The sequence below is a fragment of the Chenopodium album genome, chromosome 12 (assembly GCF_948465745.1).
Source record: "Chenopodium album chromosome 12, dcCheAlbu1.1, whole genome shotgun sequence".
Taxonomy (NCBI): domain Eukaryota; kingdom Viridiplantae; phylum Streptophyta; class Magnoliopsida; order Caryophyllales; family Amaranthaceae; genus Chenopodium; species Chenopodium album.
The window spans coordinates 7443838-7471101 of NC_137845.1; the positions used below are offsets into that span (position 1 = coordinate 7443838).

Consider the following 27264-nt stretch of genomic DNA (forward strand, 5'->3'; position numbering starts at 1 on the left):
AGTTAATCTTGTAAGATATTATAATTAACGATCATAATATATATACATATATATATATATATATATATATATATATGAGAGTGTATTTGTCCTATATTAGTCACTGATTTTTGTGGAGCTAATTAGCTAGCTAAATTGCTCTAATATTGGAAATGTATATAACGGCTAGTAAATTTTGAAATTTACTTGAGGTAATTAGGAAATTTTTTGAGGTTGATATAGTAGTATATAGGATAATTTGAAGAAGATATATTCTCCTACTAACAATAGATGTATACTCACATATAATTATAACTAACGGCTAGTAAATTTGATTTAGATTGTTAAGTGGGAATTTTGTGAGGGTAATTTAATTTTCCTTGAAACAAAATAAACATTCATTTATTTTTTGTGAGAATATATTAGGTATGTATCCTATAATTAATTAAAAAAAATGCTTAGGGAAATTGATATTGTTTTTCAATGTTCAACTCGCTTACTTGTACATTTTTTGGTTAATACAATATAATTAAAAGTCATTTATAAGGGAAAATACCCCTTTCAATTTGCCTCAAGAATAAAAAATGTCACCAAGATCGTTATATTTGAGACGATTAAAACTAAATGATTCTATTATTGATTAATACACCCTTTCGCTATTAAACATGCTAGCTAGTTCATTAACCTTTATATAGTAGTAAATTATGTGCTACAAGCCTAATTAGTAAAATAAAATTTTGTCTACATAATTATCGTTCGTGACTCATTATATTATGAAAAAAAGTACTCCGTAGTACACAAATTTTATTCTCGTAATTTGGCCCCTCTAAATTTCTAACTAAGAGGAGCAAATACATTATTTTACTCAAAATTTGAATTGAATTGACCCGTAATTACTCTATTTCGAAGTAATTAAAACAATTGGTGATTGGTAGCTTAGATTCTCATATTTTTGGTATTACAAATTCCAAAAGTTAAGAATATGACATGATGGTTTATGGGAGAATTTATGCATGATTGATTAATTTAACACAATAAGACTTATAAGAGTAATCTATATAATCTATACATACAAATATACAATACAATGATACCACTACAAAAAATAAAGAGTGTAGAATTGGTACAAAAATGCGGTCCGTGGCAAAGGCGTGGAAGACGCCAAAGAACTGATCAGCAAATCAACCCAGAAAATGAGCACTGATGGCTCCATCTCCTACTCTGAAACCAACAAAATTTTCTCATTTTTTAGGAGAGAGAAAATACCCCAACTCAATTATTATTCACAACAACAACAACAAAATCATTATTTTGCCTTTTTCCTCCTTTTCATTCATGGATGAATCTAGCAATAATGAAAAAACCCCAATTTGTAACTTAGTTCAAGATCATCTTTTCTCAATTCTTCTCCTTTTACCCATCAATTCAATCCTTTCTTTTGCTCAAACTTGCAAAAAGTTCAAATCTTTAGCTTCATCAGATAATTTGTGGGAGTCTATTTGTAGAAGAGAGTGGGGTTCCACCTGTGTAGATGCCCTTAAATCTTCTTCATATTTTGCTAATAGTAATAATAATAATAATGGTGAAATTAATTTTATGCCATGGATGAAGTTGTACAAGCAGGTAGCTCAATTGGGGTCTGTTTCTTGCTTGAAATTGAGTGACCCAGTTACTCATAATTTGGGTCCTTGCCCTAGAGCTTCTCATTCTCTCAATTTTGTCTCAAATTGCTTGGTTTTATTTGGTGGTGGGTGTGAAGGAGGTTAGTTTTTTCTGATACCCATTTCATTATTTTCTTCAATTATGTTGTTTTCTATCAATTTTTTATTTTTCTTGATTAAATTATATTTCATTATTGTTTGTGATCATGTTTTTTTTTCTGATGGATTCCATATGACGTTTCAGTAATAGTTGACATTTCTTAGTTAGCGTTTTGGGTGGATAATGGCATTAGGAAATGTTTGAGTAATATCTCTAGGATCTGGTTTCTTGCATTGTTTAGTTGAGAAATTTGTTCAGTGAACTTAAAAGGGTGCTGAAGTTGAACTTATTGGCATGCTTTGGAAATTGGAACAGTGATAAAACTATGCTATAGACTGTGTTAGTACGACCATCTATTCGTCGTATGTACCCGTGTTGGACACTTGACACTTTGAAATGGATATGAAATCCTTGCCTGACACTTTGATTGTATCCCAAACAAATAAGTCAACCTAAAATGAATGTTGTGTGTACATCAATACCTGTATATGTACTATAAAAAGCAGATGCAAATGAGTCTTCTAAGATCATAGATATGATTTAATGAATGTCCTGTCCCTTCAATGTGTAATTTGAGAGATACTATTGCCGTGTTCAAAATTTTGTGCCTTGACGTATTTGATATCTTAATGTGTACCCATATTCTGTAAATATGGCAACAATCTATAAGTTAGTTCTGCTTATTGTGTTAGTTTCGTGGGTTGAGATTTGAGATCGATGTGTATAAATTTGCTTCATTCTTTTGCCTTGATGTGTATTTTTTTTTCTTCCCCTTTTGCATTTTAACATCAAAATGGTGATGAAGTGCCACTGTAATCATTGAGCCTGTTTTAATTTTATTTGAGTTGAAGAGTAAACATACTGACTCTTCTTAAATAACGTCTTCTGTGTATCTTCATTGTGAATTTCCTGTGGCTACAAATCAGTATCTCAGATTCTCAGATTATTGGTGCTAATAGCTAAAGGCTGTTTTGAATTTCGTCACTAATTTGTTCCTGCTGATTAGTCTTATCATAACATGTTTAAGGTGTGTAAATTGTTGTAGAAAACTAGAAATTTCGTGAAAGAGCCTGTTACTTCTTGGCTTAACGAAAATATCCCCCACTGATCTACTTCTTTCTCTCATCAGTAACATGCAGGAATAACATTGCCATACTTTTTTTAAAGAAACAGAAATCATTAAATGAAAATTTACAATGTAGCATCATTAAAGCTCTGTTCTCAGTGATGAAGTAGGTCTGTTAAAGAATTACTCATTGGTCTGCTTCTTTTCCATTCAGGTCGTCATCTTGATGATACTTGGGTTGCGTATCTTGGTTACGATTTAAAAACCATATCAAAATGGCAGAAAGTGACCTCAGGAATTCCTAGTGGGCGTTTTGGGCATACTTGTGTCGTAAGTGGTGATTTTCTCATACTATTCGGAGGAATCAATGATCATGGTATCCGTCAAAACGATACCTGGGTTGGAAATATTGTTCATAATGAGACATATGGTATTAACTTGTGTTGGAGGCTGCTTGATGTTGGCTCAGCAGTACCACTACCACCACCACGTGGAGCCCACGCTGGATGCTGCATGGAGAACAAGAGAATGCTTATTCATGGAGGGATTGGTCCAGACGGTGTTAGATTAGGAGACTTGTGGATCTTGGAAATGTCAGATAACTTCAGTCATGGAACTTGGCATGAAGTTGTTACCCACCCAAAACCACCACCACGTTCGGGACATACTTTGACATGTATTGATGATACACGAACACTACTTTTTGGGGGAAGGGGATTGGGTTATGATGTACTTAATGATGCCTGGATTTTCGATGCCTCAGAGGATCATCCAAAGTGGGTACTGGTTAGATTTGACTTATCAAACACTCCTTGGGGAATTAACCTTCCAAGAGTTGGTCATTCAGCGACCCTCATCTTAGGAGGTAAACTTCTTATTTATGGAGGTGAAAACTCCCAAAGGCACAGAAAAAATGACTTTTGGTTGTTAGATGTGAACACCATAATAAAGAATCCTTTCTCATCAAGAATGTGGAAAAGACTAAAATCCCGTGGATATAAACCCAAGGCTCGCTCTTTTCACGCAGCATGCTCCGACCATTCAGGCCGTCTGTTGTATGTCTTTGGTGGAATGGTCGATGGATTACTTCAACCAGCAGAACCATCTGGTCTTAGATTTGATGGTGACGTCTTTGCTGTGGAACTTTGCTTGACTGGTTGACCTTTAGCTAACTCTTAACGACTAGAATCAATCTCTCTCTATGTGGTATGTTGTGCAGAGAGAGGCGTGTAGATATACGAGCAATTTTAATTAGATGTTGTAGGTAGACTTTGGTACAGGAAACTCTTTTTAAGTTGTACATGCTTGGGATGGTTTCAGTTTTGCGTGTAAAATGGTTAGATAACATTCGTAATTTAGTATGGTTATGACGCAGTTGAAGATGGGTTATAGTTTGCATTCAGGAATTTGATGCTGTATTGCATGAGCTATGGCTTATACAACTCATGTCAAGTTTACTAGGCACAATCTTGTACAGTATATTGCTTTGTAGCTCTTTTTATAAATAGATTGTGAATAAATTTGTAAGTGATCTATCATTTTGCATGTGGCCTAAAATAAAAAATTGTGGTACAAACTACTAGATCGAGCACCGATACGCACAAAGAAAAATATTCTACAGGTTTATCACCATAATGTTCCAACAAGGAATATAAGATGAACACAAGAAAAATAAGATCACCTGCAAGAAATGGGATGGTAGTAAACTTGTAATTTAAAGATGAATACAAAATGCCCTTGAACATAAAGGGCTAGCCATCTCTGATTGATTCTTATATGTTTACAAGATATACACGAATCAATATGAACAAATTGAATTTTCTCATCCTCCCACCTTTCCATTTTGACAACAGCAGAAAATGAACATACGTAGTATATTTGCTCCACAGCTTCAGACTAGGACATCTAACAGTGGTTAAATCGTGATGAATTATCACCTACCTAAAAAATTAACATCCAGAAATAATTGACTAGAGACTAGAAGCTTAATTTGGTTCTCCAAACTTCCCCAATGACCTTTCTGGGGCCTGGATCATCAGGCCCTTTGTCTCGCTGACCAGAAGTAAAATAGAACCAACCATTCCAAAATCCAACAAGAGTTGTTTTGACACGGTAGGGAAGCTTCCCAATCACTGACCATTTCTGTAATATTCAAACATATGAAACAAGTTAGAAAGTGAGCAAATGCAAGTAGCCAAGTTGCCTGAGGTAAAATTAAAAGTTCAAGAATGAAACTTCAGGATAATGTGTAGAATAGCAAGAAATTCCGACTCAGCCTAAGAATCAGTAATAATGAGCATTTACCAGTGTGTCTAGATCAAACCGGAAGATCTCTCCATTCAAGATCATCTTTTTCGTGTTAGGATGCTTGTCAGTTGTGCCTCCCGCAATTATAATTGAATGATTAACTATAGTCCATGCAAACTCTATATGGGAATCTGGCTTTGGCATAGAAGGCAACGTCTTCCATTTCATCTCATCGTCCAGCATATAAACATCAGCATATACCACCTACACATTGATTAAAAAAAAAAAAAGAGATAAGAGGCTAGAGTAGTTGGCTAGTGCACGGCCAGGGGTCAAATCTCACCAAGAACATTCTAGGAGAGATTTCCCTTACATTCCCCCCCTTCTAGGATGGGACCTTCTCCTTACCCACCAAAAAAAAAAAAAAAAAAAAAGATTAAAAAAAAATGTGACTAGAATGCCCTATCTTTTCAGACTATAAAAAAGTCAAGAACTACTGTACCAGAGCAACAGTACATGGTTTAGCAAGATGCATGGTACACTACCAATCAGGACATCATGAATCAATCACATTAAGAGGTCTGTCATTTTAAATACCAAGCATCACTTAAAGTTTCAAATAACATTACTTACACAAAAACTCCGAAGTAGTTAGGATACAATGCCAAAAAAGAAACTTCATTTAGCACTAAACAGCTTGTCCCAGGTACAAAGACATGGCAAGGTCTTGAACCTGCTTGATGACACACACTCATGGGTAAGTGAACAAGTCCTAATCCTACACAGGTAATAGTTTAAATTGTAAATGCATTTATTTGGACTAGTTCCTGGTGACATGCCTGGGTCCTTCTCAACAGACCTCAGTCATGAGGCCAAGATTGAACACCAGCATCAAGATCTTCTGTGCTAAAAGTCCCGGGTAAAAAAAAATCACCAACCCTAGGACTATCCATCCAGTAGTAGAAATAATTAACCAACAGTGGGATTTTGAATATTGCAGAACTCTCATTAATCAATAGGTTGACAAAATTGGAAAATGTTTTCAACTTTCAAGCAATGGCAGGCTAAATAAGTGAGCTATTGAATCTAATTTTCAAAAGTTAAATAACAAGAAAACCAGTAAACTAATTAACAAAACTTGTAATGCCAACTAAAAGATTTTTGCCTTGCGCCAACAACACTTGAGTGGGAAGTCGCAGTGCAAACTGATAATCACCTTTCCTTATAATTAGGCAATACAGTACTAAGCACAGAAACTTAGAAACCAATTAGAACTTGCAGTTGTTACATTGAGAAAGTTAAGACCTCAAATATAAAATAAAATAAAAATTCCACAATCATCCAAGATGCAAGAGCTCAAAACAACAGATATATAGTTATTGAAATCATAGTGCCATGTGCACAGATATAACATGACCTTAATCTTGTACAGCAAGCTAAATTTCAAGATCTTGATCACCTAGTACCCCAAACATCATAACACAGAGGGTTCAAACTATGTTAAACAACCAAAAAACCCATTAAGCTCTGGGAAAAGTTAATCATAATACCTCATGTCTGCGGGAGCACTTGAAAATTGGTGAACCAGGTTTGGCCATGAAATCACCCTCTTGACCACCAATAACCATTAGTTTGTCATCAACCACAACACAAGCCCTGGGAAAAAAGGGAAGAACATCACAGATATTTAGGGACTCAAGAAGTTATAGATTATGGGAAGGCATCCATTGACATCATTATAACACAACTATGGGATAAAATCTACGTAGTATAACGCCAACATTATCAAATCAGTTTTCAATAATTGACTGACAAGCTGATGTTAGTGCTACTAGTTTTCAATGAAAATACAATGGTTTTCTTGCTTATGTTAAAGGAGAGATTTTGACAGGGACATGATCAAATTACCTGTGAGGTCCACCACGAGGAATAGGTACTTCTGATCGCCACTCCTTCTCCAATGCCTTCCCATCCTTCACTGCCAGACTCCAGTGGTCTAGTTCAGGTGTGTACCGATTAGCCCCACTGCCTCCCATGACATGCAGTCTTCCTCTCCAAAGTTGAGTAGCTGGTGCATACCTGAATAGAATAGTTATAAATTCTTAAAATTGCGGGATAAAAACTACCCCGCACCAGACATAGAGAACAAAGACATCACAAAATTACCTAGGGACTGGCAAAGGAAGAAGGTCTTTCCATTGTCTCGTTTCAGTATCAAGCACAAAATTACGGGCTGTCGGCCCTCTGCATTGTGGACCATATTGTCCGGTGACAACATATATATATCTCCCATCGGTTACCATTCCCAAGTGAGAATGAGCCATCTCCTTAGGCATAGGAAAACTTTCTCCCCACTTATTATCCGTAAAATTGTAGACATCAACATGGGAATGCACCTGCAAACCATAAGCAAGACAGGATGACTGAGGTCATGACCCACAACCTTGAGAAATTACAAAAACAAATTTGTGAATCGAGATTAATATTCAATACTATTCAAATAACAACACTTGTAAAGCAGTAGTATTTTTTAGCTTATGTTTCCTTGTCAAAATGCATAATCCAAAAGAATTTGTAGAGTGACAAACTTAATACTATAACATATCCATGGCAAGAAAAAGGTACCACAACATACCAAACAATCTCATTCAAATCAAGCAGACAAGTTCGAAATTAGGCGATCATGCATTGCAGCAAAGATAAATAGATCAAACATTACAACTAATGGGATACAAGACAGCTAGTAATACTCACAAGATTAATGGTTCCATATCCAGCGAAAACGTACAAGATATTCTTAATCTGTATGGCAGCTCCATCTAGACGTGGCACCGGAGCTGTGGGCATCTTCTCCCAATGTAGTTCAGGACCCGGCAAGTCCGCAAAAGTAGCCGACAAAATCCTTTCCGGAGCTCCATCCTTTCCTTTATCTTTACCCTTTGCCTATTGTAAGAAAATCGGTAATGCACACCAAGATCAATTAAATTTGAACAAGATAATTGAGCTAATTGACAATGCTTGAGCAATGTACCCCACTTTTAATAGCAACATTACCAACTTATAGCTAATCAATCCATTTTTTCCCTAATTGTGCATTCATACTGATATCTTAGCAACATAACCCATGATTATCAAACGCCCCGCCATAACAATTATTCAAAATTTAAGAGTTATAATCAACAAATTCAAAATCATTTCTCCCAAAAATTATTTACATAGAACTAATAAAGTATTCAATATCATATTTAACTAATCGAATTAACTAGGGCAATTAAATTGTAATCATTAAATTATTATGACAAATAAGAGCATAAATTAACTAATCAAATTGGGAGCATAAACAGCTTAATTTGAACAATAAACAAAAAATAGGGCAAAAATAAAAGAACAAGGAAATTGAATCAAACCTTAGGAAGAGAAGTTAGGTTAAGATTAAGAGATTGTTGGGAAGGCCAATTATCAGAAACATATCGAAAAGCGGAGAAGGAAGAAGAAGAAGAAGACGCCCATAAGAGATCTACAACAACAGCAGCTCCAATCAAAGCAATAAATGATACGAAAATCACAAGTTTAATTGACAATGATGATGAATGTTTCTGGGTATGTCTTCCGAATTTCATCGCATGATTTAAGAGAGAGAAAGAAGAGAGAGAAAAGAGTGAGTGAAGTTGCATAGATCGAAGGAGAAAGAAGAAGAAAAGGAGAAAGCGCGGCACACAGGAATGGCCACTTGATTTGTCGGTACTCCCGTAGTTTTTTTTTTTTTTTTCTTTTATTTACTACGCGGCTTTCTTGCTCTGGTTTCTCATCCAAAACGGGGTGTTTGGTACGCTTTGATGCATGGACACTTCACCCAACTGTTGTCCCGTGTTTGATATGTGGAAATGAGAATTGCGGGATTAAAAGTTGAGATAGGGATTGGATTTATGTTTATTTGACTTAGGAAAGATTGAGCTTGAGCTATCAATTGAGCTCGAAAATTTGGTGAGATTGGAGAACATATTGTTTGTAAGTGGTTTATGGATATCTTGTTTATATTTTGAGTCAAGTTTATAAATGAGTTTTTCTTGTAATTGAGATATGTGCTTTTGGCATTTGAAAATCTCAACATCAAGCATAATAATTGAATCCCGACTATATAAAGTCTAGCATTTTATTTAGACCAACTGATTTAAAGTGACAATAGTTTTAAAATTTTTGAACATTTCTTAGGTATATAAGGGTTGTTTATGTATTTTATAGATGAGCAAGTATACTTATTTTCATGTTCATTTTCGATATCGTTTATTCTGACAAGTTTTAATAGTTGTTCAGATTTGGGTTATTTATCAAGAGAACATGAAAAAAACTAAGTCAAACCCGAGTCGTTTACTGAAAATCTCCTCTCATGTACACTCCTTGCATTTTTTTTATTAACTTTGCCTTTACCCCATTTCGAGCTAAGATCGGGGTCAATAAGCTCATTAGATGGATTGGTTTTCTATGAGAAGTTCGTTAGATGGTTTAATTACAGTCGATAAGTTGCTAAAGCTCAATTCATATTTACAATAAGTTTTAATAAATGGAAGGAAAAATTAGAAAAAATAATCCCAATTTTCATCAATTTTAGTAGAATAATCCCAACTTTGGATTATACTAAAATAATCTGAACTTTAGGGGGTCTTCTTTTTCTTCAATCCCTAACCGGTTAACAAAAGTCAATGACCTATTATATCAGGCCACTTGACACGTGTCAAGTCCTGATTGGTCCAAAAAAATTTAAAAAATTAAAAAAAAAATAAAAATAAAAATTCACCCAGTCAGCCTCGTCAGACCCCACGCAACCACCACCCTAATTGTCGCCAGCCCAGCCACCAGCCTCGTCAGACCCCCACGTAACCACCACCCTAGTCGCTGCTCCGGCTGCTAAGTTACCATCTAAAGCACTATCCCCCTCCCCGAAATCCCCACGCAACCACCAATTCCACCCCAAAAATCACCGCCCTGCCGCTAATTCCCCCTCCCCTAAGTTGCTAATTAACGAGTTGAACAATGTAATTGCTTGAAAATGTTGCAAAATTGGGGTTGCGGTTTTGATTGATGTGTATTTTGCGATTGAAATACAAATTATTTGGTAGTTTTGAGGTTGGTGGTTGCGGCTGGGGTGATTGTGGTGTTTGGTGAGGTTGTGGTGCTGTGGTGTTTGGTGAGGCAAGAGGGGAAGCCAACAACGGGTGGGGCTGGGGTTAGGGGTTTCGAGATGAAGGAGGTCAGACAGGGGGTGGAGGTGGTGTTTTTCGGGGTGGGGAAGGTCTGGGTTTGGTTGCGGTCTGAGCCGTGGTTTTCTGGTGAAAGAGGGATAGGACAGTGGGTGGGGTTGGGGGCTCCAGTGAGCAGGGGTGGAGGGTTGGGTGATTGATGGTGGGTTTTTTTTAAAAAAAAAATTGTTTTTTTTAATATTTTTTTAACCAATTAAATTGTGACACGTGTCACTTTAACAAAAAAAAAAATAAAAAAAGTAACCCATTCAACCGGTAACCGGTATTTGGGATTGAAGAAAAAAAAGACCCCTAAAGTTCGGATTATTCCAGTAAAATCAAAAGTTGGGATTATTCTAACAAAATTGATGAAAGTTGGGATTATTATTTCTAATTTTTCCTAAACGGAATATATATATATATATATATATATATATATATATATATATATATATATATATATATATATATATATATATATATATATATATATATATATATATTATGAAAATTCAGAGTGAACGATATCTATATTATTTAGAGCTTTCCTCCCGATTTCAGATAATCCTAGGATAACTTTTATCCTTCGCTCTTGTACACATCAAAAAAAAAAAGATACCTATTCAACCGACCCAATTTTTGATTTTATAGGGCTTGTTTGGCATCATTTTTTGTTTTCGGTTTCCTGTTTTTTTTAAAACCAAAAGCAGGAAACAAGAAAAAGGTGTTTCCACTTTTCTGTTGTCAGTTTTCAAAATTATCATGATTTTAATAACTTTAAATAATTTTTGATTCATTATGGGACATATATCATATACTTTTAAAAATAAAAAACCAAAAAACTGAAAACCACAATAATGTCAAACGAAAGTTTTTCAGTGTTGTTTCATTTCCTTTTTATTTTGTTGTTTGTTTCATGTATTGATCTATACAAAATAGGTGGGATTAAAAGTCGATCAGTACACAAAACAATTAAAACTTCATATACATAACCTTTGGCTAGGATGGCTATCAATTTGGAATTTTTCATTTTTTGTAAAAATTTCGATATATAAATGACGTTTTTTTTTGGGACATGTGAATCAAAAAAAAAAAAAAATGTTGTTATGTGTGGCTATAATATGAAATTAGACATACAAAAGCATCCATTATTTACGGCTTAAGCAAAAATAATCAATTTCGAAAAATAAAGCACACAAATAAGCAAAATAATTAAAGATCATATCTATACTTCTATATTAAAAAGCATTTCTAAAAATGTCAATGTGCCACGTGTATCTCATTCTTGCACCAGTATAATGCCACGTCATCATTCAATATACCACGTGTACTTCTAGCACATTTTTGCTCATGTCATGGTTAACCAAAAATGCATCAAATAAGGTTTGAACACAAGATCTCATTGAATGAAGACCAATTTATTACCATCCAAGCTATAAGCTAATGTTGTTCTATTTATGCACATAAATATATAAATACATATTAGAAATAAAAGCAAAATTATTCAAAACTATTTATTATTGTTATTGTAATATTATAATTTTCGACAATAAAAAAATTCTTTCAAGCTTTTTAATAATAATAATGATAAAAATACTCAAAGTAACACCCGGAGCAACGCTCGAGCCAAACACTAGTTATAATTTAAAAATAAGATCAATCACTACGAACTCCATGATTTAGTAGCTAAGATTAAATTTAAAAAGAAAAATAAATAAATAAAAATTCCCTACAACTAGCTATAAAAAAAAAAAAGAAAAAAAAACGCTAGTACATAATTTATTATGAAAGCATGAGACATGCTATGCATACCATTATGCAAATGTGTTCTTTTAAATCTCTAACGTAACATAAATTAAGAACTAATTTCTCACTTATAATTTCTCACTTCGGAGAAGGAGAAGGGGAAGGTGAGCTAGTACAATGGTATTTAACAAGTTTAAACAGAAAGGGGTGGCGAAACTTGAAGATAGGGCAAGCCTTTCTGATCTTTTTTAGGGCTGAGCAACAATCAGGACTTATGGAAATTTGATGTGTTTTGTAGAACTTTCGAAGATCTCTTGAACATGCTTTCAATTTCGGGTTGTGGAATGCCTTAAGACACTTATTTTGGGCATGGCCGGAGTTGGATGCAATATTTGGATTGAAATCATCAGTATAAGCTGCATTATCAATATAAATATCATTTTCATCATTGATATCATTGTCGAGTTCATAACTATGAACTTGTGTATTTGCCATTGTAATGGCCAAAAGCAAGGCCAGAATAGTGAAAATAAACTTCATTTTTGATGATTTGTTTCTTGTAGGTTTGAAAATGAGGGGAGGACAAAGGATGATAGATGGTAAGTTTGTTGTGGTTTAAGAATGAGATTTTGGAGGGTACTTATTATAGAGTTGTTACAAGTGTTAAGGTGAAATAAAATTTAATTGCAAGATTGAAATTTTCAGCTTATTGCGACAAAACTGTGAAAATTAGGTGTGCTTATTACTAGGTATGATGCCCTAAAAAAATGTCTTTGAATTGGTAAGTAATTTGATGTACTAGGACACTTAACAATGAAAAACAAAAGTAAACATACCTTTTCTTTTCTATACTATATTCTAATTAACAAAAATCACAATGATTTGAATATAAACTGTGAAATGGTTTTAGAGAAATTGGCATCTAATTTTTCATACAAGGACATTTAAAGGTTTTACGTGGTATTAAGCAATGATGTCATAATCAAATTATTGTTGCTACTACTTTTATTTACTCGTACAAGTTAGGCTGTTGTCATTAGTGGGTGAGCATAACATGGTACTATTTTAAAATTTTTGAAACTGGAATTGAAATTTGTTGTAACAGGTTCTTCAAATTGATAATCAAAACCGGAACCTACATGTTCTGGTTCCGATTTAGGATATCCTGACTTATAATATATAGTACTTAATAACTTTTCGCATAATTTTTTAATAAAAAAAACCCGATGGTCACTAATTTATAATGTTTATAAATCGCAAATAAAATTAAACCGGAAACTTTGATACATATATTTATAATTGTAATTTTGATAATTATTATTTAAAAAATAAGTGAGAATTGGTGTATAATTTGCATTTAAGTGATACTTTTATCAGGTTACAGGGTACCCAATAGATTTCTGTTTAAAGAAATTGAGAACCTAAATCGTAAACTGTTGCAACAGGTTCTCCATTTTGCTATCCGGAACCGAAACTTCTTGTACAACATCTGATTCCGAAACCTACGATTCCTAACTAGTTCCGGTTCCGATCTAGGTTACCCTGATTTTTTGCTTTCCCCTAATCATTACTACATTGCAATGAACGAACAATTATAATTATCTCATAGTTTATTCTTGTTTCCACTTTTGCTATTTTGAAACTATAATCAATTTTTTATGTTATTATTATATTTTGACTTTTGACACTTTTCACATATGAGTTTTTTTTTTTTTTCCTTATGATTTATACCTTAAAAAATAGAATAATGTAGGATATTGTTAGAGATTATATTACAAGTATAAAATAAATATTTCAACTAAATAAAACCAAGAAATGGTAAAAATAATCTCAATTCAAACTATACATTCAGACTATACATTCACTTTTTCCCTTATTACCTAGGCAATGTTTATTAGTTTAGCTTATTTTTGCTTATCTAATGCGTAGTGTGATTTAAACTTTTTTTTTAGATATCATCTTATCGATTTGACTAAAATTTGACCTTATATGTATGCTAACTTATGAGGGAAAAAATATTAATTATGGTCTTGTCAGATTTGTTGTGCATTTCATTGATATTTAATTTTAATTTCATTATACTTTTCATTTCGAAATTATAGATATTTAGCGACAAAAAATCATACATAAACGATATCAGGATTTATTTTTTCCGATCTAATTTAATCTGAACTTATTTTTTCTATATATTGTCAATTTTCGATGGTCAATGTCGTAGGGTACATATTAACTAATTTTCCTTCATGAGACCAATTTTTTTTTTACACTTGCATACACTTCATTTTTTTTATCGCATAATTTTGGAATTTTTCACTATTTACACTTTTTTTTTTTGTTTTGTTATGTGATTTATACGTTAGAATAATATAGTCATGAGTGATGTTATTAGTTTCTCCTCGAAATATGTTCTCAAAATACTCAATTAATTTAAGTTATAAAAGGGTCGCTTTAGTCCTTTAAAATGATATTATAGTTGGTGTAACAAAAAGGATACAAATTCAAATAATATGTAAGAACTTTAAAGCTAAGAATACATGAAACAACTTAAATTCATTAAATAAATCAATTTGTTGCATTATGAATTTCCTGATTTATTCAAAATAAATAAACTTGAAAAAAAATCTCTAAAACTGGCTAACAAAAAACTGCCAATCTATTTATCTATTCATACGATTACGCCTATTCCTTAAAATCTCTTACGAAACATAAATAAAGATCTAATTTCTAATTTCTCACATAGGAGAAGGGGAAGGTGGGCTAGTACAATGGGTTTTAACAAGTTTAAAAAGAAAGGGGTGGCGAGCCTTGAAGATAGGGCAAGCCTTCCCAATCTTTTTAAAGGCAGAACAACAATCAGGACTGATGGAAATTTGGTGTGTTTTGTAGAACTTTCGAAGATCTCTTGAACACGCTTTCAATTTTGGGTTATGGAATGCCTTAAGGCACTTGTTATGGCCATGGACGGAGTGGGATGCAGTATTTGGATTAAAATCATCGGTATAAGCAACATTATCAATATAAATATCATTTTCATCATCGTTATCAATGTTTGTGCCATTATCAATATAAATATCATAACCTTGAACTGGTGTTTGTGCCATTGTTGTAATGGCCAATAGCAAGAAGGCTAGAATAGCAAAAATTAACTTCATTTTTGATGAGTTTTTTTTAAATGTGGGTTTTGAAAATGATGGTAGAAGAGAGGATAGATAGTAGGTAGGTTTAATTTGATGTGGATTAAGAATAATGGGAGTTTGGAGGGTATTTATAGAGTTCTTAGTTATGAGAGTATTAAGAAAATAAAATTTAGTTACAAGATTGAAATTTTCAATTCACGAACCAAGATAAATTTGTGTAATTAGTTGTGCTTATTACAACATGATTTCCTAAAAAAATTGTCTTTGAAAGGGTAAGTAGTAAGACTAGGAGATGTAACATTACATTCTTACACTTATAATTTGTAGTTGGCTCCGATCAACCACAAAAAAAGGAAAAAAAAAATCAGGAAAAAAAAAAAAAAAACCCCTCCTCCATCCTACTACAATTAAACCTATTATTATGGATTATATTCTAGTTATATATGTTAATTTGAAATAGATACAAAAAAATTCTTTAATTCCACACATTTGTGACATTATTGTGAGCTACATCAACAACAAATTAAAAGTGCATGTCAATTTAGATAAGAATAGTACGAGTAATAACCAGTGGTGGATCCAAAAATTGTAACTAGGGGACGTAGCATAGAATAATAAAGAAGAAAAAACAATAATTTGAAAATTTTTCTATATTATATACTACTATTAATAATTAGCCTTTAAATATTAAAAATGCAAAAAATTGAAATAATTTTATCAATGAAGGAGTGTTTAAAAATAATAAGTTACTCATTTTAATTTTTTATCGTTATGTTTTGTATTGTGTACGGTGATTAAAATAATTAAAGTATAAATATATACATTTTATAATTTCAAAATTTTAAATTCTGCTACTTTATAGTTTTTTTTTATACCCCCGGGTGCACGGTGCACCCAAGAGTATTTTTTGTTTATTTTGATGATTATTACTCATTTTATCATCAAATGAAAAAACAAATACCCTTGGTTGTACCGTACACCCGAGTGTATATAACAAATACCCTTGGGTGTACCGTGCACCCAAGTGTATATAACAATTTCTCATGTCTTCGTGGGTCTGCCACTGGTAATAACAATGTCTATGACATTGGATGTTTATTCAACATATATATAGTAATGATCACAAGTTTGATCTAATCGAAATGTATATATTTTGATCCGATTAGAAAAAGTATTATCAAACCAAAAGTATATTAGGAGACCAAGCCATGCATTCTCATACGAGAAACACCTAAAGCATTGTTAGGTGGAAGCTATTAGATTTTCGATTGTTTGCCACATGATGATTCTACAAGAGTGATTTTACTCACTAAATTGATTTTTAGACATGTTGGATTAAAAAATTTATCAACTTCAAAACTTGAAAAAAATTAATTACTTCGTATTCTAATTTTTATCTTGATTTTAAAATTTTGTTTATTATCTGATTTAATTTACGTGTATGTAGAAATATATACAATGTTTATAGTGAAATCCATGACGAAATGTCATTGTAGGAAACCACATGAAGTTATTATAATGAAATCCACATCTAGTACTCCATATCTACCATGGAAGTGTTTAAAGTGCGTTAGTAATTTAATTAATATTCCCTATTTTCCCGTAAAAAAAAAATGTACTTCCTATGTTAGGGTTTAAGTTATAAAATAAGGCATTCAATTGCCATGACTTAAGCTGTTAGGCATAATTAATTCAAGTACTAACAAACTTTAGAAATTGGTATATAAAAGCTACAAAGCATCATAGGTACGCAATCAAAATAACTAATATATCATTAAAATAAAATTAAAAAAAAAAATAATAATTCATTGCACTATGACCTTATTTTTCACATTGATAAAAACGTTGAGATAAATCAAACTACTTATCTTGAAAATTAAACAAATCCCTAAAATTGGCTTAAAAAATCACCAATCAATACTTTATTAGGATAGCATGAGATATGCTATGTATTCCTAGTATTATGTCTATTCCTTAATAATTCTAAAAACATAAATAACGAACTAGCTAGCTTTCCACTTAATTAGAAGGGGAAGGGGAAGGAGGACTAGAACAATGGTTTTTAACAAGTTTAAAAAGAAAGGGGTGGCGCGCCTTGAAGATAGGGCAAGCCTTCTTGATCTTTTCTAGGGCAGAACAACATTCAGGACTAATGGAAATTTGGTGCGTCTTGTAGAAACTTCGAAGATCTTTGGAGCAAGCTTTCAAGTGACGGTTGTGGAATGCCTTAAGACACTTGTTATGGGCATGGCCTTGATGATTAGATAGAGTGTTTGTATTGAACAAATTAGTATAAGCAACATTATCAATATAAATATCATTTTCATCGTCATTATCAATGTTGAGCTCATAGCCTTGGACTTGTGTTTGTGCCATTGTAATGGCCAAAAACAAGGCTAGAATAGCAAAAACAAACTTCATTTTCGATGACTTTTAAGTCGGTTTGGAAATGAAGAGAGAAAACTAAAGTATGCCAAGTAAATTGTAGGTTATTTGTTGTGGTTTAAGAGTGAGTATTTAAAAGGGTATTTATAGAGAGTTTTTGACAATGTTAAGATAGAATGAAATATTTGCACGATTGAAAACTTCAGCTAATCACGATAAAATAGTGATTTGTTGTTGGTGATAAGTCTAAGTAATTTAATTAGTTTAATTTAATTAGTTAATATTGTTATTTCTTCGTATCTTTTTTGTTTGGTAAAATTGTTATACTTAGATAAATATTCTCTTGTAATTATCGTCCCTAGTATTTAGAAAGTACATAATGTACTAGTGGAAAATCATCAAAGCTTTCCAAATGGTACTAAAAATTAGCATTTGAAATGGTTAGTAAGATTAGGACTAACCATTAAAATGTTACATTGTTGACTTTGTTGTAGTTTGGTTACGATCGATCTCTCAAATAAAAAAGAAAATAAATAATAAAAAAAATTACCCTCAAATATAATGTTTTTTTTTACTTTTACCCTTTGAAGCTACTTTCATTTTATAATTTCTTTTTTTTTGTTAAAAAAAAACACTCGCATAATTTATTATGGTTAAATAACTTAATTTAATTGTTTTTATACAACTTATTTTTGCAGAATTAAGGATGTATTATATTCACTTATCTGAACTTATTAGAATTGATTAAAATTTTAATTATAATTTGAACTTTTTTTTTTTTTTTTTTTGGTGATCAAGAGGGGCAAGCCCAAGAAAAACACAAAACAAAACAGAAAACAAAAGAAACGAAAACAAAGAAACAGAAAATAAAAGCAAACTAATCCTCTGGCACTAATCTAGTCCAAGCTTCCCTATAGCAATGACTAATTGTAACCTCCCATTCCCTTAGATCAATGAGAGCCTTACAGTGTTGGATAATATGAATAAACGGAGAGTTGGAAGGAGTTTCCTCCACCAACATTCGAACCACCACTTCCGAGTCAACCGAAAGCTGCACCTTCTTATGACCCCCCTCCCACGCAACCTGCAATCCACGCAGCACAGCACGCAATTCAGCCCTGGTACACGTGCATTTGCCACACTTCAAAGCAAACACCTCATACAGCTCTCCTCTATGACCTCTTATAATTCCTCCTGCACCACCCTCACCCGGGTTCCCCTTTGTCGCGCCATCGGTGTTCAATTTCACCCACCCCTCTCTAGGAAAAATCCACTTAACATACGCCTCTTTGCGAGCTCTTTTTCTAGTTTGACCTTGCTGCAAATCTCTTTCCATAGCTCTTTTAATCTCTCCCATTCTTGCAAAAATGAAGCTTACTTGATCAACTGGAATATTGGGTGCACGCTAAAAAATTCTTGAATTTCTCCACTTCCAAAGCCACCGACATACCACTGAAAAGACTCTAGGCCATTCCTCTCCCATTAAACTTGAATTTCAACTTGAATAACCCTTATTAAACTTTATTTTCCTGGAACTTATCTTACCTTATTTTTATCTAGTAAACAGAACCAACCCTAAAATTACTATTAATTTTTTATTTTTTGTTAACTTATTTTTGTTACATTGAAATTAATTTTAAGGAATATTATTTGAATGAATAATAGAAAAACTCTAATATTTTTGCCAACATAAGGTACATTCTTTTTTATTTTATTTTATTTTATTTTTTTTTTTGCAGAAAAAATTATTAGCATTATTTATTTCAAACTAATTTTGGGAGCAAATTTTAAAAAGACAATAATGACAATACAAACAAATTTAAAACTCGAATTCTAATACCTATTTCACCTAGAAATCTCAAATATTTTTATTCAATAGTATGTTGGTCATTGACATAAGAAATACCCAATCCCTTCTACAACCATATGTGGCCTTTAATTCACTTATAACCCTAAAACAAAATAATTAAGGAACAAAACAATTGTTAATCAGAAATTACTTTTGCCTTCAAAAGTTTGCCCAAATTGCCAATTACCAGGCACAGCATTATCAGATTGCACCATTTTACCATCACTAGTAGTAACTTGGAATGAAAAACCTTGCCCTAATAAATTTTGAGTAATTTGCCAATTTTGCCCCCAATTACGTTCCATTTGCAACCAATCATTCGAATTAGAGGGCTTAATCTTAACATTAGCAACATCTCCTGCACCTCCAACATTAAACACTAGTACAAGTAACCAACCTTGGTTCCCTTGTAGTAGGAACTTAACGCCACCTTTCTTAACACAAGGAACTCGACGAAACTGAACTGGAACAACCCCGGCTTCATATTTTGCAATTGTTACAAACATTTTAAACGATAAATCAAAGTGTTTTTGAGGAGGGTTACACCAAATATCAACTGTTTTTGTGTAATTAGGAGGGCAAAAATTGGTGGCCGTGATCTTAACAGTTTTAGCATCGGGTAAACAATTTTTCGAGTTTATGCATTGTATCTCGTAACATGATCCACACGCCGATCCATTGTTAAATAACGCTGTGCTTAATGCTGCTGTCTCTAGACCGTAACCTTGATCAAATAGGTTTTTATACCCACAAGCACCATCTGCAAATCAAAAATAATTTCGCAAATTATTTTAACAACAAAAAAAATTACGCTCAATTTATAATTTTACGTGTCAGCTTAAATTGACGAGGCCAATATCTTATTAAATTGGTCAATACTATTAGATGCTTTTTGACACGTGGATCAATTAAAAAGTAAAATATAAAATAAAATTAAAACGAGATATTACAAATAAAAACTGCAAATTAAAAATAAAGTGAATAAAATCGAGCCTTACACATAGTTTCTCCTCCTTTCGCGTCACCATAAAATGTAGCACGGGCATCGGTCCACCCATCGCTAGCAGCTTGACAGCTTAACGAAAATGCTATAGTTATAGCCAAGAAACAATAAAAGAATGGCATAACTAATCTAACCATTTCTACTGTAAAATGTAAATGTATAGTTTATACTAGCAAAAAAATTTTTGATGAGACTTTTTTTTAATGATTATTATGCTCAATATACATGAATTTTATAGAGGATTAATTGGTCCAAATTTGGTAATATTTAGCTGTAGGGCAATAATCTTTTGGATAGAAAGAAGCATATCTCACTTTCTATGTTTATAATTATTCTCTGATTTTATTTTATAAAAAATTTGATAAAAATGGAAGTAAATCACATTTTCTATGTTTGAAATAAATAATACAAGTATATACAGTATTTGTCCAGTTTATATCATTAAGAAAATATAGAAAATAAATATTTAGAAACAAAAATAATTATAATTAACAAAATTATGTCATGGCTAGCTAAGACTTCCAACCCAAACCCTATCCAGCATTATTGATCCTGGACAAATCACAGCTGTTGTTAAGCAAATGCGGGTATGTTCTATTCACCTGATTTTCGCTTATTTGAAATTATTAGGCCTTATTAAAAACTTGTTTTAGTTGTAATTTGAACTTGGGTAACCCTTATCAAAAACTTATTTTCCCGAGCTGAACTTAGGGCTTGTTCACATCAGCTTAATTTCAGTTCAGTTCAGTTTATTTCAGCTCCAATCAGTTTAGTGCAGTTCAGCTCCTAATTTTTTCCTTCTCTCATAAAATATTCATTTCAGCTTAATTCAGTTCAGTTCAATTCAGCTCAGTTTAGTTTATGTGAACTGACCCTTATTTGAATTAATTTGAGCTTAACTGAACTTATTAGACATGAAATAATTGAAACTAAAGTGAACATAACATGTCCTAATTGACTTGTACTCTATAATATGCTTTAGAACAAGTGTAAGAAAAAAAAAAAAAAATACTTTTCAACTTTAACCTAATCTTCTTCCATATAAGTTCATTAATAATTAAGGTGACAGTCTCACCTTGAGTTTTCAATATTTTATATTTATATATATATTTATACATTTTTTCATTAACTTTTTTCATCTTATAGAAGTCTTCTATTACAACGGTTTGACTTTTAAATTGTAATCGGATAAGTTGCTATCATTAGATGTTTATATAAATACTCCGAAATTTTAAATTAAAGATTTTTATGTTCAATGTTATATGTTGGCAAACATAATCATCAAATTATTGCTAAGAAGGCAACTCAAGTATATTTTAGAGTACATTCCTCTTGAAGGATTTACACGAGAGCTAAATTAATCATTAATACGGGGAACTTGAACTCAAACAAACTTTTGTAATACAATAGATTCAATTCTGCATGATAAAGTGTTAATTTAGAGCAAATTTAAGTCTTGATTAAGGTTTAGAGAACAATTTTCTTATACTACTCTCTTAATATTTATATTGATCATTTTTATTTAAATGATATTTTTTAGAGCATCACTTTTAATTTACTTTTATTCTTTGGTAAAAATATATGAATGCGGCCTATGCGGGTATGGGGCGAACTGGCAGTACTCGTAAAGTCGTAATAACAATGAAAGACTTGTAATTCAACAACAATTTCCTCTTTCACCATTTCCAGATAAAACTAAAATAAAATCAATTTCTCTTTCCTGTTCTTCCCCAATATCCCGAAACTCTGATTTTCCCCCAATTCCCAAAATTCTAGGGTAATGAAATTGGGGGTTCTCAAACCCTAACTTTCAAAATTAAACCCACCCCAATAAAATGTTACCTCAAATTCCCAATTTATCATTCCTAATTCTCTCTATCCTCTTCATCTCCTTCACCCAAATCGTAAAATCCGATACCCAATCTTCTATCATTCAATTACCCACCAATAATTTCGTCAGTGATTCTAGTTTATGCTCGATTGAAGAATCTTCTGGAAAATCTTGCCCGATTAAATGTTTTCGACCCGACCCGGTTTGCGGCGAAAATGGTGTAACTTACTGGTGCGGTTGCGCTGATGCTCATTGTGCGGGTACTCGGGTCGTAAAATCTGGGTATTGTGAAGTTGAAAGTGGTGGATCGGGTCAAGCTTTTCTGTTGGTTCATTTGATTTGGCTTATTGTTTTAGGGTTTTCTGTTCTTTGTGGTTTGCTTTGAGATTTTGAGTGAATTCTTTTGTAATAGTACAAGGGATTGTTCTTATATGTAATTGAGAAAATGGGGTTGTAAATTTTGTTTTTTTATAGGGGATTATTGATTTTTGTGTGTAATCAACTATTCATTTGTGAATGTAATATTGTAATGTAATTGGAATTTGACAAATTTATATTGGAAATTAATTTTATGTATTACACTATATTGTTTGATTCTTTTGTGTGTATAATATTTTGATTTTTTCCTTGGTAATCTTGTGTAATTGTTGCATTTGGCAAAAATTTCTATGAAAATATTGTCTGATTTACTTGCTGTGAAGAAATTGCGTTTTAGTAGTGCCATTTTGGACTGGTGTTGATAGAGTTGCACTGTGATGGTAGATTGATAGAGATGAAGAGGGTTGCAATGCTGGCATGGTCGATGTCGAATGACCGAAATTCTGTTTTCTGTGTTGGAAGGGTGCAGCGCACAGCTGAAATTCTAGCTGGTGCAGAGTCCATTTTGGCAGCGCTCAGGGAGAGAGTGAGGTGCAGCCTGCTGGTCAAGGAGTTCGGTACTACTAACCGAAATCACTAATGCAGAAGCGGCCCTGTTACTTGGTTAATTGAGTCCATCTTTGCAGCATCTGATAAGATGCAATATTTCAGGCATTTCTGTAGAATATATTCAATATAAGCCATAGATACAGGAACTAACTTGATGCCAAAAATGTGCAGGACTAGAGGAGTAAAACAACCATTATTGCACCTCCACAAAGCCTCACTATGGACCATACCAGAAAATGTTCAAGATGTTGCATTGCAAAGCTGGAAATGCTATGAGCAACTAATGCAGGAATTTGTGGAAAACTCGTGGTAAACTTCAACTCTTGTTTTAGTAGAAGCGAAACTGAGATGCTAACCTAAAAACTTCCTAAATTAAACATTATATTCTATGACCAACAATAGAATAAACTTTCCAAATTATACTGTAATCTATATGTTAATCATGAATATTAGGACCACAATGTGCAATGGAAGGGCAGAAAACACAGCATATGAATATATGAGTTGCAATGGTAACATAAATTATCTAGATAAATTTATTTAAACTGCAAAAGTTCCACTCAAAAAATCTATTAAGTGATTAAGGAAATGATGTTTGCTACTTGTATATGTTATTCCAAACAATAAAGTGGTCATACTATAAGTACAAAAATAGCTAACAAACATCAAACAAGCACCAGTGGTCTAGTGGTAGAATAGTACCCTGCCACGGTACAGACCCGGGTTCGATTCCCGGCTGGTGCACAAAACCTAGCTGTGATGAAAAATGCACATAATGTGGCCCAAGGGTTCGCCACTCTCTTCAGAACACCTGAAGAAGCAAATTGTGCAGCTGAGCTTTGTTATTTTTTTGTTTCTTGCATTAGAAACAGTAGAAGTTTGAGATCAAGCTATAGCCAATGCAGATTGCCGAGCACAGCTAATTCCTGATGATATGAGGGGCTAGGAGTCAGTGCGCGGGATAGTAATTTTGGCTGGTGCAGTCTTTATGGGCGTGCTCAGGGAAGCGAGTGAGGTGTAGCCTCAAAGAATTAAGGTGTGCAGGGAGTTGCTGCTGTTTGGTAGCCAGTTAGCCACCTGAACCTCGTTTTCTTAGAGAGCATTAGAAACCTTAGTCCAGCTAAATGGTTAATTGAGTCCATCTTTGCAGCATCTTGAGTTAATATGACAGCTTCATATCATTCTGTTACATGCAAATGATGCAATAAATAAATGAGTATTAAAGGCTGTCTTTTAGACAAGGTAATCTCCCTAATGATAAGAATCCTAAGATGCGATTTTTCAGGCAATTCAGGAGAACATTAAGTATAAATTCAGGAACTAACTCGATGCTATAAATGGACAGGAAAGTAGTAAAAGTATTCAATATGGCACACCCTTGAACCCTCACTAAGAAGCATACTGAAGAGGTTTAAGCTGTTATTATTTGAAAAGCTGTGTGCTACTTATGCAGAAATAATAAGTGGTAAACTTCAACTCTGGTTTTTAAAGGTGCTAACTGGAAAACTTCTTAAATTAAACATTAATCCTTAGATCAATCATAGAAGAAAAAAACTCCACATCATAATTTAAAATGTTAATCATGAATTTGAGGATCGGGTTACGCAACAAAAGGGAAGAAAACACAACATATTGTGAAGTGTCAATAGGAAGATAAGATGGTCTATAGCTTCAATGTAGACCTCTATGTTCTTAGGTGGAGGATATATCATGAGAACTAACATTACCCTCTCAAAAATTACCCGAATCACTAATCACCTAACGAACCATCTAGAGTTCATCAATTTCTCATCAAAATCTTCCAATTCAATTCACAATTTCACATTATTAACTATAAAATTCAAGTAATTACTGATATTATTTGCTCTCTATCATAAATTGATACTCCCTCTATCCCATAATATATTATTTGTTTGTGTTTTTTCACGATAATTAAGGAATGGAAGGAGGAACTGAATGAAGTACATTGAAAAGATAAAAGTATAATCATTGGCCAAAGTTAGAAAAAGAAAAAACTTTGTGGACACATACTATCTATAAAAAAAGTTAACAAATATTCGACAAGCACCAGTGGTCTAGTGGTAGAATAGTACCCTGCCACGGTACAGACCCGGGTTCGATTCCCGGCTGGTGCATAAACACAAGCTGTGATGAAAATTGCACATACTGTGGCACAAGGGTTCGCCACTATCTTCAGATCACCTGAAGAATCAAACTGTGCAGCTGAGCTTGACACTTTTTTATCCTTCATTTTTATTTGTCACAGCTCATTAGCTGCTATAACAAGGACACCGTGATTGTGAAATGAAACGAAGAAGAATCAATTCATGAGGTAGTACATAGAACAGAACGCGCTTAACATTTGTATCATACACAAAACATGCTACTAAAATGATTAGTTATAAATCAAATTCTGAAGCTATTACAGAATTATGCCTCAAGAAAGCAAAACTTTATTAATACATCAGTTAAAAAAAAACCAAAGTCATACATAGTTGAACAATTTACGAGTACAAAATGATTAATCCCTTTAGTGATTAACAGCACGGCAAGATCTTCTAATCTCTCCTTGATTTCCAGTAAGAACGCCAACTCTTCCCAAGTTAACCATTGCAGAGCCAAATCTATTGACGAAATAATCAGGGGAATAGGCCAATTTTTTCACAATACTGTTAGTAAGTGGAGACCTTCCTATGTTTGCATCAATCTCAAGCTTTCCTTGGTTTACTAATAGTTGCTTATAGTAGCCATTGTCAAAGTGATAGTGTTTTTTCGGATTGTACTCAAAGTAAACCTTGTTGTCAGCACCACTACCGTCTTTTGGACACATTTTCTTCAATGCATATAGCATACCGGTATGCATCCTAGGGTCTGGCTTACCGGTGTTGTGGAAATTGTATAGACGGTGGTCAAATTTTTCACAGTGTGTAAATCCAACGGTATGTCCACCTGTATGATCGACATTATAAGTTTAATTGTACAGTCTATATATAAATTAAAATAACACAATGTCCATAAAATGTAACAATTTTACGTTTATTTTTAGGTGAAGTTAATAATGCTTACCTAGAAGAACAACAAAGTCTTCCTTGCTAAGTCCTCTTGAAGCAAATAGAAGGACAGCGTCGCGCACTGGCAAGTTCTCTGATGGGAGATTAGCAAGAGCTTCTTCTACTTGTGAAACAACACCATCTCGTCGTCCTGTTTCTACATAATACCATTTACCTCCAGCCTACATTGCAACTTTTGATTAGTTTGAGATGTATATCAACTACATACTTGTACTAAATACCAAGTTATTGTACAAATTTGTGAGTATACCAAATGATCAAATTGAGTTTATGAAAAGATGCAACTCACCAAAAAGACAGCACTTCTAGCAGCAATATTAAGTACATCAGCACAAGAGACAACTCCAGGACAAACTTTCTCTACGGCTGTCTTTGCAGCATCCACAACATTAAAACCCCTAAGGCTTGAGTTTGGATTTGCAGTTTTCTCCGATTTTGGGCCATCAAGTAGGACTGATGCATCACATCCCTAAATTTAACAGATAATCAATACCAAGACATAAGTATTAGTTAATAATACTAAAATGATAACATCTACGAACTCGTAGTTCAATATTAGTCTTACTTACCCTGACAATGCAATCATGAAACTGTAATCGAATGAGACCAGCAACAATAGTTGGATCCTTAACGAATTCAGCCTTAACTGCACTGAAAATTATTTCTTCAATGTTGTGACCCCAACATTTATCCTTATAGTATCCGATAGACAATTGACCATAACATTGGCTAACAAGAGTTACTAGAACGAGCCCTAGGGCTAAGGCTACCGAAGGAGAGGTACACCTCATTTTCTCGAACTAGCTAGCTTGTTTAACGAATGCTAAGTACTTAATTAATTATGTTCAAGCTAAGTGATGATGAGAATTGCTAAGAAACTCTCCTTTATATATATAGTGAACCTAATGTTGTTTAAATTAAAGGATAATGAATTAACAACTAGACTTACTAGTTAACTTGCATGTTAGGGTGTATTATTTGTTGCTTATAATTGCAATCATACATTTGCATGTCATGAACGTTAT

General features: G+C 33.1%; 3 protein-coding genes, 4 non-coding genes and 1 pseudogene across 7 annotated transcripts; 5 read left to right on the plus strand and 3 right to left on the minus strand.

The window, feature by feature from the left end:
* The first annotated feature begins 1126 nt into the window (after nucleotides 1-1126).
* On the plus strand, nucleotides 1127-4339 carry LOC145571845 (F-box/kelch-repeat protein At1g51550-like). Its single transcript, XM_081630881.1, has 2 exons — nucleotides 1127-1741; nucleotides 3021-4339. Exons 1-2 carry the CDS (start codon nucleotides 1183-1185, stop codon nucleotides 3965-3967), a joined length of 1506 nt encoding a protein of 501 aa, XP_081487007.1. The 5' UTR covers nucleotides 1127-1182; the 3' UTR covers nucleotides 3968-4339.
* Nucleotides 4340-4529: 190 nt separating this feature from the next.
* Nucleotides 4530-8793, minus strand: LOC145571846 (kelch repeat-containing protein At3g27220-like). The gene is made up of 7 exons (XM_081630882.1): nucleotides 8461-8793; nucleotides 7808-7996; nucleotides 7220-7449; nucleotides 6962-7132; nucleotides 6604-6709; nucleotides 5111-5317; nucleotides 4530-4948 (listed from the first exon to the last, which is right to left on the minus strand). The coding sequence occupies exons 1-7, from the start codon at nucleotides 8725-8727 to the stop codon at nucleotides 4784-4786; spliced, it is 1335 nt and encodes a 444-aa protein (XP_081487008.1). The 5' UTR covers nucleotides 8728-8793; the 3' UTR covers nucleotides 4530-4783.
* A 10754-nt stretch (nucleotides 8794-19547) lies between these two features.
* On the minus strand, nucleotides 19548-20547 carry LOC145570761 (putative expansin-A26 pseudogene; annotated as a pseudogene).
* Nucleotides 20548-23841: 3294 nt separating this feature from the next.
* Nucleotides 23842-23912, plus strand: TRNAG-GCC (transfer RNA glycine (anticodon GCC)). The gene has a single exon. It is a non-coding gene; the product is annotated as a tRNA-Gly (tRNA).
* Nucleotides 23913-23919: 7 nt separating this feature from the next.
* On the plus strand, nucleotides 23920-24008 carry LOC145573592 (small nucleolar RNA snoR114). Its single transcript, XR_014097576.1, has one exon. It is a non-coding gene; the product is annotated as a small nucleolar RNA snoR114 (small nucleolar RNA).
* A 1224-nt stretch (nucleotides 24009-25232) lies between these two features.
* Nucleotides 25233-25303, plus strand: TRNAG-GCC (transfer RNA glycine (anticodon GCC)). The gene has a single exon. It is a non-coding gene; the product is annotated as a tRNA-Gly (tRNA).
* A 7-nt stretch (nucleotides 25304-25310) lies between these two features.
* Nucleotides 25311-25399, plus strand: LOC145573590 (small nucleolar RNA snoR114). Its single transcript, XR_014097574.1, has one exon. It is a non-coding gene; the product is annotated as a small nucleolar RNA snoR114 (small nucleolar RNA).
* Nucleotides 25400-25698: 299 nt separating this feature from the next.
* On the minus strand, nucleotides 25699-27030 carry LOC145570762 (peroxidase 60-like). The gene is made up of 4 exons (XM_081629905.1): nucleotides 26809-27030; nucleotides 26529-26708; nucleotides 26235-26400; nucleotides 25699-26117 (listed from the first exon to the last, which is right to left on the minus strand). Exons 1-4 carry the CDS (start codon nucleotides 27028-27030, stop codon nucleotides 25699-25701), a joined length of 987 nt encoding a protein of 328 aa, XP_081486031.1.
* Between the last annotated feature and the right edge of the window lie 234 nt (nucleotides 27031-27264).

Excerpts from the sequence above, each read along its gene's own strand:
- LOC145571845 (XM_081630881.1), top strand. The coding sequence starts at position 1,183 with ATGGCTCCATCTCCTACTCTGAAACCAACAAAATTTTCTCATTTTTTA. Across the intron at positions 1,742-3,020 it reads TGGTGGTGGGTGTGAAGGAG|GTCGTCATCTTGATGATACT; the intron begins GTTAGTTTTTTC and ends TTTTCCATTCAG.
- LOC145571846 (XM_081630882.1), bottom strand. The coding sequence starts at position 8,727 with ATGCAACTTCACTCACTCTTTTCTCTCTCTTCTTTCTCTCTCTTAAAT. Across the intron at positions 6,710-6,961 it reads CCTCGTGGTGGACCTCACAG|GGCTTGTGTTGTGGTTGATG; the intron begins GTAATTTGATCA and ends CTTTTTTCCCAG. Across the intron at positions 4,949-5,110 it reads GGTTTGATCTAGACACACTG|AAATGGTCAGTGATTGGGAA; the intron begins GTAAATGCTCAT and ends TGAATATTACAG.
- LOC145570762 (XM_081629905.1), bottom strand. The coding sequence starts at position 27,030 with ATGAGGTGTACCTCTCCTTCGGTAGCCTTAGCCCTAGGGCTCGTTCTA. Across the intron at positions 26,709-26,808 it reads TTCATGATTGCATTGTCAGG|GGATGTGATGCATCAGTCCT; the intron begins GTAAGTAAGACT and ends TGTTAAATTTAG. Across the intron at positions 26,401-26,528 it reads CTAGAAGTGCTGTCTTTTTG|GCTGGAGGTAAATGGTATTA; the intron begins GTGAGTTGCATC and ends GTTGCAATGTAG.